The following is a 12,681-nucleotide window of genomic DNA, read 5'->3' on the forward strand; positions in this document are numbered from 1 at the left end:
CCCCCACACCAGACACAACACTCCTGAACACATATAACCCATTGATCCAATGTACTGAGGACATAAGTCAACGAAATGATCCGCAATGACATTTCGCTTCTTTAGACTATTGTTTCATATCAATGTACTGAACAATTTCACATACCTTTAAGATAGAAAAAAGAAGTAGGCATGAAGAAAGGCCCCTTGTTAAGAAAGTAGCCCCTGTGCTCTAAAGGATATGAGAAGGATATGAGGAGATGTGTGTGGGTTTTTTTTCTGACTCGTATGTTTTCCACATTGTAAAGAGTGACATTTTCTTCTTTCATTTTCGTATTCATTGAACAGGAAAACAAGAGGGACCTTTGAGCAACTGTCAGGTTTACAGGTGCCATGCAAGGGGAAGCAGCATCATGCCTCAGCAGCTTTTGGACAGTATTGTTACTTTTCATAGAATCATAAGGTGGAAGAGACCACAAGGGCCATCTAGTCCAACCCCCTGCCATGCAGGAAAAGCATAATCGAAGTATAACTGACAGATGGCCATCCATCCTCTGTTTAAAAGTTTCCAAGGAAGGAGTTTCCACCACACTTTGAGGCAAAGAGTTCCACTGCTGAACAGCTCATACGGTCAGGAAGTTCTTCCTAATGTTCAGGTGGAATCTCTGTTCCTGCAATTTGAACCCATTGCTCTGAGTCCTAGTTTCAACAGCAGCAGAAAACAAACCTGCTCCCTCTTCCTTATTAAAAGTTTCAGTGCTGGTGCCAAACAGGATTCTGAAAGAAAGCTAGTCCATAACCATGGCAACTGTCCACTTTAATTTCTATAATTTGTTCCCAAATAATAAATTATAGTATGGTCAATATCGTAACACAGCATACACCTCCCAACAAGGATTCCCGCAGGCAGGAACTGGCCAGACTTTGAAGCAGCAAGACCATTCAATGCTAATCAAGGTGGCCAATTGTAACATTCACACTTGCCTCAAGCAGACAAGAGTTCTTTCTCCCACCCTGGGCATTCCACAGATACATAAACCTCACTTGCCTAGTTTTCAACAGATCTGAAGATGCCTTCCATAAATGTAGGCCATACAGCCTGGAAAACTCACAACAACCCTGTGATTCTGGCCATGAAAGTCTTTGACAACACATTTGACACAGCATAGTTTGTTGAAAATAAGAAACTGTAATTCCTAGGAACATGGTTGATGTAGTTATGATGTACTACTGTGCCTGTCCACTCATTTGCCTTCAAAGAATTTGACTCTTCTACTGAGCTTAGTGCAGTGTTTCTCAACCTTCCGAATGCCGCAACCCCTTAATACAGTTCCTTATGTTGTAGATATGTTTTCAATGCTACTTCATAACTGTAATTTTGCTACTGTTATGAATCGTTATGTACATATCTGATATGCAGGACTATTTTTCATTCACTGGACCAAATTTGGCACAATTGACATTTGGGAGTTGTAGTTGCTGAGATTTATAGTTGGGCCAAACTTCCCACATTAAACATCCATGCCTTGAAGGAACTTGCTGGTGCAAGCCTCCCTCCAGCCTCTCCTGTACATGCGCACCACGCTGCCATGTGCTAAGCATGCCTACTCTCCCCTCCCAGCTTGCAGTCTCAGGAACAGCCCTCCCCTCGGCTGAGAGGCTGGCCAATCACAGAGGAGGAGGGCTTTTGGTGGAAGGATTCACCATCTGTTTCCAAAAAGAAAGAGAAGGACAGGTGGAGAGATCTTTAGCCCTCTCTGCCAAAGGGGTTCCTAAGACCATCAGAAATACATGTTTTCTTATTGTCATTGGCAATCCCTTTGATACCCCACTCACGACTCCCCCAAGGGTCCTGATCCCCAGGATGAGAAACTCTGGCTTAGTTTGAATTGCTAAGTTCAGTTTCATACTGAGACAAATCCAATTCAAAATTACTTTCACCATATGACTCTGTATTAAAGGATTCACCTTGTAGGAAATGAAAACTCGTTTCCTTTCTGTCTTCAATTAGTCCACTGACATTTTTTTCAGAAATGGATTTTTTTCATATAAAAATAGTAGAGGAAGTTTCAAAAAATAGTTCTACCTCACATCACTGCCCTGAAGTCTTTAAAATCTTTAAAATATTATTAAGTAGTTGTAAAGCACCAAGAATGCATTTATTCCATCTGTTACTCTTTATCGGCATCTTTAAAAGTAAGAAATTATGGCTTAATATTTAGCTCTGAGTAATAGGTGCCATGCTAGCCACTGCATAAACACAAAGTTAGAATAAATTGCTAAAAGGTTCCATTAGGGAAGATTTCTACTACCATTACCACCTACGCTCACAACTTCTGCTGTGTTTCTATGGCAGATTTCTGCCTCCTTCACCTTGCAATATTTTCAAGGAGTGCTGGTAGGATTTCCACACTATCAAGTAAAGACATTTTCCAAAAAAAAAAAAAAGCATGGGTGGGTGTTATTCAAATTATAATACACAATAATCAATTCAGAATGCTTACTGTACACTGCATACTTTTCAGTAGAAATGACCATGTGACTCTAATCTCCATTTTTTCCATAGAACATAATGTAAATAAAATAATAAAGAAAGCAGGGTACGGTTCCATTATCCAGGTGAACTCCAAAAGGGGCCCTAGACAGAGAAGAATAGTCCATTTTATGTCGGGGGGGGGGGGTGAAGGAGGAAATCAATTTTCCCCATTTTCATTGGTTATTCCCCACTTCCCAAGTCATAAACGAGGGTTGTTTCCACATCAGCAACATGTGTGGGTTGAGTGACAGGAAAACAGGGGGAAATGGTTTTACTCCTTCAACCCCCTTCCCCAAAAATAGACTATTCTTCTCTGTCTAGTCCCCCTTCTGGGCTCTGCCTAGATACTGGAACAGTACTGAACCCAGAGTTTGAGTCAAACGGGCATTAGTGGAATACAGCTGGAAGATGTAAGAATAACATAGTGAGTGTACCCACTACATGAAGATTTGCAGAGCATGGAAGTAACTAGTTACAAAGAACGAGTTGCTTGTAACTAATTCATTTTTCAAACAACTGAGCCCTAACCAAGCTAGAATATGGTTGTGACTTAACAGGAGACCATGGGGACAACTACACTGTAGAATTAATGCAGTTTGACACCACTTTAAGTGCCCTGGTTCAATACTAAGAAATTATGGATGTTGTCATTTTATAATGTGTTTAGCATTTTTTGTCAATGAGTGCCCATGATTCAGCAAACCACAACTCCCATGATTCCATAGCATTGAGCAATGGCAGTTAAAGAGGTGTCAAACAGCATTAATTCTACCATATAGATGCACTACATGTCCATTTTTTGTAGTATGGCTGTAGCTTCCCAACTTATATTTATAACTATGAGGATTTGGTATCAGGAAATGTCTGAGGAAAAGAAGAAGATAGATCAAGTGCTAACAGGTGCTAGTTTCTATTGTTGCCTCACATTTTGTGTATATGTTAAAGTGACATCAAGACAAGACAGGAGTTAAATGTATTTTGCATCATATGCCACCAGCATGTAACACTCATCTATTTTTTTTCATTCAAGTGACTGAAAGATAACAATTTTAGTCATCTGTGAAAAGGGGAAAATACAGTTACTTTTGGGGGGAAATCAGCAGCTAAAATATAATTAGCTCTAGGAGAAACAAGGCAAGAACTTTCAAAATTAAGTGAAAAGAAATAATGTTAATTTTCTAAAATACATAGGAAGAAGGAGAGGGGAAAGAACATTTTTGTAAGCCCAGTAATCATTCCTTGAATAATTCCTTCATAATTTGAAAAGATATAGCTAAGAAAGAATGATGAATGGGTAAAATGCATCGACGAGTGTATTTAATGATGAGATTGATAAAAGTTATTTATAGGTTTATCGTCTCCCCTTCCATTTCAAAAAGTCTAGGAAAGCTCCATAACTTACCAGATCAATCAGACTCTCTTGGATTCTGTTCAGGGTGGTGCGAAGCCTGCTGCTGCTGAGTCCAAGACCTGTTGATTCAAACTGGAAATAGGAGAGAATTCTAAGAAACACAATTTGGGGAGAAATCAAGGAAGCTTCTGGTTTGCTCATATCCCACCTCTACTCTGCATTTTAATCAAATCTCATACACACACACACACACACACACACATACATACATGCATACAATGTCAATGCACTCAGCACTGCACACTCTAAAAGGAACTAAAAATGCTAGCACAGCAAAACATACTAAGACAAGAATTGTCCATTGTGCATGGGATAATTTTGGATTGTTTTCCTAGAGTTACTTTGGGACAAAGGAAAACCACGTGCTTTGTGTTGTTTGCAGTAATAACATCACACAGCATCACATAGTTTGCCAGGCAAAAAGCCTAATGAAATCCAAATAAATATATGTACCGTACTCAATTTTTCAATAGTATTTTATACAGCTGAGATAGCTAATTATGTAAGGCAGATTTTCATTTGAAAAGACTTAATGTTGTTACACCTACATAAATACCTCCAGTATGAATCAGAAAGAACACATTGCCAGGGTTTACACAAGGCCCAAAGAAATGTTCAGTTTTAGCTGGTATTAACTAGTTAAATTTCATTCTTTGCATGATGTCTGTCAGCACAAGCAATTATTACATAACTAATTTTAAATATAGCAGTAACTATACAGACTGCAATGGAATTGCTCAGTTAATATTTCCCTATTACACTGCGATAGGAGAATGAATAAACATACATACATTTTCAAGGTGTATTTCCACCATATTATCTAAATACTGGTATGTGTCTTGCCCCAGAAATACATTTTCCAGCAATGGATGTTCCTTTGGTCTGTTTCCCACAGAATAGCTTTCCTATGCTTAGTGTGATTCAGAATGCACACTAATATAATACGTAAGTATACTACTCTGGGATATAGAAGCTAACTGGACTTGCAAAATGAAAAGCCTGGAATATTCAAATAGAATATCATTGTCTGATATCATCAATTTTAAATCCCTCCCTCCTTTTTTATTGTCACAACAACAAAAAATATTGAGAAAAAATCATGTTGAAGCAAAAAATTGTGTCTACAAAATGAGATAGGTTTCATGCAGATAGGCCTTAAAAGAGCTGAGGATTGAGCCTTTAAAGTTTCCCATTGTAGCCAATGGATCGAATCTCTGCCGAATAAAATGGAAAACACCCCTCCCCTTTCGGATAACTTTCTAATAAACAAAATGAGAGGTCATACAGAAACGGACCTGAAAACAGCATGCCTTTTGGCCTGAATGCACATGCCTAGTATGTTTCTTTAATATACATAGCATCAAATATCCAAGAGCAAGGCTGAATTAGTACAACCTCTCTTATCTTGATTGTCATCTTTTGACTTACAGTGTTTAGATCTCAATACTTTAAAATGAGTTGAAAGATAAATGTTTAGTTTAACTACAAAATTGTAAAATGCCATGTACAATTTTCTGCAGCTATTTGGGTGAAAGAATCAGGAGTAGGGCAATACAATACAGCTATTTGATAAAGCTGAATCAGTGTCAACAATTCTTTGTATTAAAAGGCAGGATTTATGCTGCTTGTGTGCATTACTAAAGGTGAAAAATGTTCTTGAAATCAAAGCTTTGATACTGTCTATCAACTGGGAAGCAGGTGCACACTCTAGATCTTGTTTAGAATGATGTACTTACAAAACTGCTTTAGTGCATCATGAATTGCAAGGATTGAATTTGCTTTCAAAAGTTCTTAATGGCTGCTATAAAACCATCTGTCAAAAGCATTTTAAAACTGTTCATTCAAGAATATAGGAAGTGACCCGATACTGAATCAAATCACAAATCCACCTAGCCTAGCAGCTCTCTGAGGTTTTAGACTGAACCACTGAACTAACCAGACACAGACTGATATGTAATAAATTGCATCCAATTTTGTGCTTTTATTAACAGCTTGGGTTTCCAAATACAGATAGGAGCAAGATCCACATTTAATACACTTTTCTATGAGAGTTTCTTTGCAGATCTCAAAATTCCAGCAATCTACAGCAGAAGTCGATGGAGGAATAAACTGGCTAAACTACAAGAAAATATCAGCCGTGGTTGGTGATGAATGGGACATATTTTACTAAGATCATTATTGCATTTTCTATAGTGCCCCCCTATTTTTATGTAGAAATACAATGTATCACCCAGTATAACATAGCTATTTATAAGCCAAAACCTGTCCTCCTAAGTTATCTTCATTATTCAAGGTTTCAATTTGACTATTAACTACGAATCTGTAATCTTGGGGAATTGATTGTTTTTAAAATTGGGTGACATTTCATGAGAAGGGGGGGGGGGAGAGATCCTCTTGCTCCTCCTAAAAATAAAAAAAATAATTCTTGACAGATGTTGACTCCGTAAAGAGCACAAAGTCTTTAGACCAACTCAACATCCTCTTTTGAAAGAAAAAAGTATTAGACCTTTTGGAATATGGTTGGTTTAATTGTGAGAGAAAAATAGATTGGGGGTGGTAATTCCTGAAGGGGATACTTTGCCTGTCTACATCATTCAGGAAATGAAGAAACAATTTCTGACTTTGATAACCCAAGCAATTATCTTAGTCTGGATACTGATGCCAGTATTGTGCTTTGGCAGCCTTTCCAAACCAGGTGCCTCAGGGAAGTATTTGATTACAATTTCCTTCACCCATATCCAGTTGGCTAAGAAAGACTTCAGTTTTTATCCAATATATCTGGAGGGCACCAGACCTGGAAAAGCAACTACACAGTTGAAATCAAGCTATTACACTGTGAAACTTACTGAGATGAATAAATCTCACCAGTCATTGTGAGATTCTGACCTGTAAGAATTCTTACAAACCCCTTTTTCTTAATACAAGACAGGGAAGGAACTGGGGAGCACAGATAGTTATCAAAACCTTATCAGGCAACCTACACATAACTCTGTCTGACCTAACAGATCATAAGCAATACAAAAATAGTGCTGCACACTGGTATAAAGCATTGCTTCTTACACTGTGGGTTCCAACCTCAAATTGGTTCCCCTTAGGTCAGTGTTCCCGACCTTCCTAATGCCGTGACCGCTTCATACAGTTCCTCATGTTGTGGTGACCCCCAACCATAAAACTATTTTCGTTGCTACTTCATAACTGTAATTTTACTACTGTTATGAATCGTAATATCTGATATGCAGGATGTATTTTCATTCATTTGACCAAATCTGACACAAATACCCAATATGCCCGAATTTAAATACTGGTAGGATTGGGGGGATACTGATTTTGTCATTTGGGAGTTGTAGTTGCTGGAATTTATAGTTCACCTATAATCAAAGAGCATTCTGAACCCCACCAATGACAGAATTGGACCAAACTTCCCACACAGAACCCACATGACCAACAGAAAATACTGAAGGGATTTGGGAAGAATTGACAGTGCTCTCCTCTCCCCGCTTTGTGTTAGAAACAGCCCTCCCCTTGACTGAGAGGCCAGCTGAGAGGCCACTAATCCCAGAGGAGGAGGGCTTTTGGTGGGAGGATTTGACATCTGTTTCAAAAAAAAGGAAGCGAAGGGCAGGCGGAGAGATCTTCAGCCTTCTCTGCCAAAGGGGTTCCTAAGGCCATCAGAAAGATGTGTTTTCTGATCATCTTTGGCGACCCCTCTGACACCTCCCTCGCTACCCCTCCAGGGGTCCCAACCCCCAGGTTAAGAAACACTTCCTTAGCTCAAGGTTGGGGTCACAGAAAAATTGGCAACGGTAAAAGGTTTCTGGATGCCACGTAGTGGCTGTTTTAGACATTTACAAGAGGCTCAGAAAAAAGCTGTACTTCCTAAAATGGAAAACCAATCTATCAAGCCTCACAAAAGCTAATTTATATTCAATAAATGTTTTATTTTTATATCCATTTTATATACCCAGGGTTACATAAAAATTTCTCAGGCAGAAAGGTGTTGTGAGTGGAAAAAGTTTAAGAAGCCCTGGTCTAAAACATATACCAAATAAAATCAAAGTTGATTTAATTCTTCACAGGTCCTAAAATATACTCACAGCTTTACCCAAGAAGGCAGAATTAAACTGTATGTTTCTCATGAAAACTCTTCAATAAAGAACTAATGCTAAGGCACACTATAGAAGGTAATACAGTTGTTGTTTTGTTGTGCATTTACCTGCCTAGCACTGTGTAGTTCTCTGTTAGGCATGAAAATTATAGAATGTGGTAAGAGCTTTAAAATATAAACAGAAGATGCACAAAAAGTCAAACAAAGAACAGTGAAAATAGCCAAGGAAAACCAAATCATTTTAGGAAACAAATCAATTCTGTCAACATCTGCAAACAACACAACCTTAAACGATAGCAGCTACTTAGAACCATACATGGATTTATCAAGTAAATAAATGCCTCATTAAAAATATTTTTCTGCTAAAGTTAATAGGCAGTCTATCCTAAAATTTGCATCAATTTTTGCAACTGCTACAACACGGAAAATATACCTTTTGTTTGTTTGTATTGAAGTTTTAAAAATTGTGTATGTGATTTTAAAAGCAATTGGAATAGCAAAATGAGTTATCCAAGCAAAGTTGCCATACTACTATTTTTTCTATAAATCTCAGATTGCTTTTTCACAACATTTCATTTTTATAGCATCTTAAAAGCTGAGATAAGCACAATCTGCCTTATAATAATTGCACTTCAAGCATAATTTACTGTTTCAGTTATTACTGTTCCCTTTTTTTACCTCTCCATCATGCAAGCATACACTGATTAAATGTAACATTTACTTACTGTGTCATTGCGTCCAAAAAACGTATATATCGCATACATATAATAGTCAAAAAGCTGGGACATGAAATGGATCACATCAAATGCAATTGGCTTCAAGATGTTCATCATCTGCATGTATTTGCCTTAGGAGACAAAAAGTAACCAAAACAAGTGACATGTCAATGAAATGTAGTAATTTCTATGTAGATATTTCTCTGTTCAGGAAATTCAAGAACATTTTACATTGTACTTCAACAACAGATACCAGTGAAATGCTCATCTTAATATAGAGAAGGTGTTTATAAAAGATGTTAGGGGGCTGGATGTGTGTCTGAGTGAAACAGACAGAAACCTTTGGAATCACAGCTGACCCTCTGAGAATAAATTGGAACTAGTTAGAGCAGTGGTTCTCAACCTGTAGATCCCCAGACATTTTGGCCTTCAACTCCCAGAAATCCTAACAGCTGGTAAACTGGCTGGGATTTCTGGGAGTTGTAGGCCAAAACACATGGGGGCCCACTGGTTGAGAACCACTGAGTTAGAGGAAAAGGGGCATGACCATTTCTCTTCGTTTTGTCTTCTATAACTATCAAGCAAGAGTGACTTGATAGGAGAGGCAAGAGTATATGAGGAAATTTTTAAAAAATCTTTCAATAGTTTTTAATATTTTTATGTTCAAATGAGTTGGCAAATCCAATAGCTGCTATGTTTTCTCCAGAAGTAAGAGAGAAAAACAAAGTCAAACACAGAATCATGGTATGTGCAGTAAAGGTTTTATACTGAGACGAGGGGCATGATGTTCTTCCACGTGAGTCTAGAATCAACTTCTGCTAAAAGTTCTCCAATGTGATTCTAAAGTCAACATCTGCTGGGGGTTAATCACAGCTTTGTACTGAAGGATTTAGGGCACATTTGTCAAACCCAAGGCCTGTGGGCTGAATCCGGCCCAAAATTTTATGTGACCTTCCAGATACTTGACTACAACTCCCATATTCCTCATCATTAGACATTGTGACTAGAGCTGATGAGAGTTGTGATACAGTAACAACTGGAAGGCTGCACTTTGTTCTGTTTATTCAGGATAGTGGGGTTTGAATATAAATACAAGGCTTGTGGATATGATATATGACTTTAAAATATCCTTTCACCTTTTCCAAGCTTCATGGCCACAAGTGTTGTTGGATCAGAATCCCTAGGGAATTGTTGTTTCACATCTAGGGTCCTAAACTGGGTAAACACTAAAGAGCACTGACCACTATGAAAAAAATATTACAGTTGGCCCTCTGTATCCACAGCTTCTCTGTCCATTGATTCAATAGCCCTTTGAAGGCAACCATAAGGCTGATATGGCCGTCAATGAAAATGAGCTTGACACCCCAGAGTTAGAAATAACTAGAACACTTCTCTAGGAATCTCTACATTCTCCAGCACAACTCTATTGCCAACCTCCACAGAGGTTATCACAGAGTCTGGAGCCCCCGGTGGCGCAGTGGGTTAAACCCCTGTGCTGGCAGGACTGAAGACTGACAGGTCGCAGGTTCGATTCCGGGGAGAGCGCGGATGAGCTCCCTCTATCAGCTCCAGCTCCTCATGCAGGGACATGAGAGAAGCCTCCCACAAGGATGATAAAAACATCAAATCATTTGGGCATCCCCTGGGCAACGTCCTTGCAGACAGCCAATTCTCTCACACCAGAAGCGACTTGCGTCCTGACCAGAAGCGTCCTGACATGACCAATTACAGAGTCAAACCTAGAGATGCCTACAGAGGTGTTCTCTCAGGCTAAAAAAATAGTGGGGTTTTCATTCACAGTTTTACCATTTTTATGGAGGCCCTGTGTCCCTAACCCCAGCAACTGTGGAGAGTGGAGTGTACTTCTTAACAGTCTCAGTTTTAATTCTGTTCTATAACACCATCATGCAAGTTATTTTAAAAAAACCTGCATACAATATAAATACAAACCATTATTTGGTCTTGGAAGCATTGGTTTCCCCTAAATCTCTTCAGATGGCATACTGTATAAAGATAGCAGAAAATGTGCAGGACAGCCCTTAAGAGACTAGGGGCAAAATAAGGCACTCTTCACCTAAATCTTGTCCCTGTAAACACTTTTTCCCCACAAGATGCCAAGAACATTTCTTTATCACTGCATCACTTTGCATCTTGACATTGTTCATGTTCCAAGAACATTTTTTTTGTTTCTTCCTAAAATTGATGCCAAATTTTCAACTCCTGTGTTCTAAAAGTAGTAAGCAACCCTTTTGCACTATGCAGATATTTTTAACAGTTATCACTCATAGGTTCAACAGTAACAGTGGTTGCACAAAAGTTTTACTGACAAATGTTATGGCATTAGCATATATTTCTTAGGAATACCAATGATAATACTAAGACTTCCAAGTAAAAGCATGAGATCTTGTAATGTTTTCACTTCAAGGAACTTTGGGAACTTTTGGGGGAAGTTGTTTTGGTCAACATCTTCCATCAGCTGAAGCCAGAAGGGTTTGCATTTTGTTATGTTTTTATTATATACACTAGCTGTGCCCTGCCACGCGTTGCTGTGGCCTTTAGTAAGAGTTTTGAATTCTCTGCCTGGCCTCTCTTCCTTCCTTCCCTCGCTCTCTTTCCCTCTCTCTCTCTCACACACTCCTTCCTTTCCCCTCTTTCTCTCTTTCCCCCTTTCTCTCTCTCACACTCCTTCCTTTCTCCTCTTTCTCTCTCTCTCTCCCTCTCTCTCTCTCTCTCACTCCTTCCTTTCCCCTCTTTCTCTCTCTTTCCCTCTTTCTCTCTCTCTCACTCCTTCCTTTCCCCTCTTTCTCTCTCTCTTTCCCTCTTTCTCTCTCACACTCCTTCCTTTCCCCTCTTTCTCTCTCTTTCCCTCTTTCTCTCTCTCACACTCCTTCCTTTCCCCTCTTTCTCTCTCTCTTTCCCTCTTTCTCTCTCTCACACTCCTTCCTTTCCCCTCTTTCTCTCTCTCTTTCCCTCTTTCTCTCTCTCTCACACTCCTTCCTTTCCCCTCTTTCTCTCTCTCTTTCCCTCTTTCTCTCTCTCTCACACTCCTTCCTTTACAGGTAAACTAAAAATCCCAACAGCTACAACGGAGGGGGGTGGGTGGAGGAGGAGTGCAGGGGCGGGGCGTCGGTGGGTGTGGGCGGGGCTTGGGCGGAGGGGGTTGGAGGAGGAGTGCAGGGGCGGGGCGTTGGTGGGTGTGGGCGGGGCTTGGGCGGAGGGGGGGTGGGAGGAGGAGGAGTGCAGGGGCGGGGCATCGGTGGGTGTGGGCGGGGCTTCGGCGGAGGGGAGTGGGAGGAGGAGGAGTGCAGGGGCGGGGCGTCGGTGGGTGTGGGTGGGGCTTGGGCGGAGGGGGGGTGGGAGGAGGAGGAGTGCAGGGGCGGGGCATCGGTGGGTGTGGGCGGGGCTTCGGCGGAGGGGAGTGGGAGGAGGAGGAGTGCAGGGGCGGGGCGTCGGTGGGTGTGGGCAGGGCTTGGGCGGAGGGGGGGTGGGAGGAGGAGGAGTGCAGGGGCGGGGCGTTGGTGGGTGTGGGCGGGGCTTGGGCGGAGGGGGGGTGGGAGGAGGAGGAGTGCAGGGGCGGGGCATCGGTGGGTGTGGGCGGGGCTTCGGCGGAGGGGAGTGGGAGGAGGAGGAGTGCAGGGGCGGGGCGTCGGTGGGTGTGGGTGGGGCTTGGGCGGAGGGGGGGTGGGAGGAGGAGGAGTGCAGGGGCGGGGCATCGGTGGGTGTGGGCGGGGCTTCGGCGGAGGGGAGTGGGAGGAGGAGGAGTGCAGGGGCGGGGCGTCGGTGGGTGTGGGCAGGGCTTGGGCGGAGGGGGGGTGGGAGGAGGAGGAGTGCAGGGGCGGGGCATCGGTGGGTGTGGGCGGGGCTTCGGCGGAGGGGAGTGGGAGGAGAAGGAGTGCAGGGGCGGGGCGTCGGTGGGTGTGGGCAGGGCTTGGGC

At 41.5% G+C, this 12,681-nt stretch overlaps 1 protein-coding gene across 1 annotated transcript in view; it reads right to left on the reverse strand.

The window, feature by feature from the left end:
- VPS50 (VPS50 subunit of EARP/GARPII complex) overlaps nt 1–12,681 on the reverse strand; it is a 73,698-nt gene that overhangs the window by 11,958 nt on the left and 49,059 nt on the right. Inside the window, exons 21-22 of the mRNA XM_060782253.2 lie at nt 8,757–8,878; nt 3,918–3,998 (exon numbers count right to left, since the gene is read on the reverse strand). Of these exons, the coding sequence (XP_060638236.1) occupies nt 3,918–3,998; nt 8,757–8,878 (203 nt within the window). The remainder of the gene's footprint in view (nt 1–3,917; nt 3,999–8,756; nt 8,879–12,681) is intronic.

This window comes from Anolis sagrei, chromosome 6 (assembly GCF_037176765.1).
Source record: "Anolis sagrei isolate rAnoSag1 chromosome 6, rAnoSag1.mat, whole genome shotgun sequence".
Lineage (NCBI taxonomy): Eukaryota > Metazoa > Chordata > Lepidosauria > Squamata > Dactyloidae > Anolis > Anolis sagrei.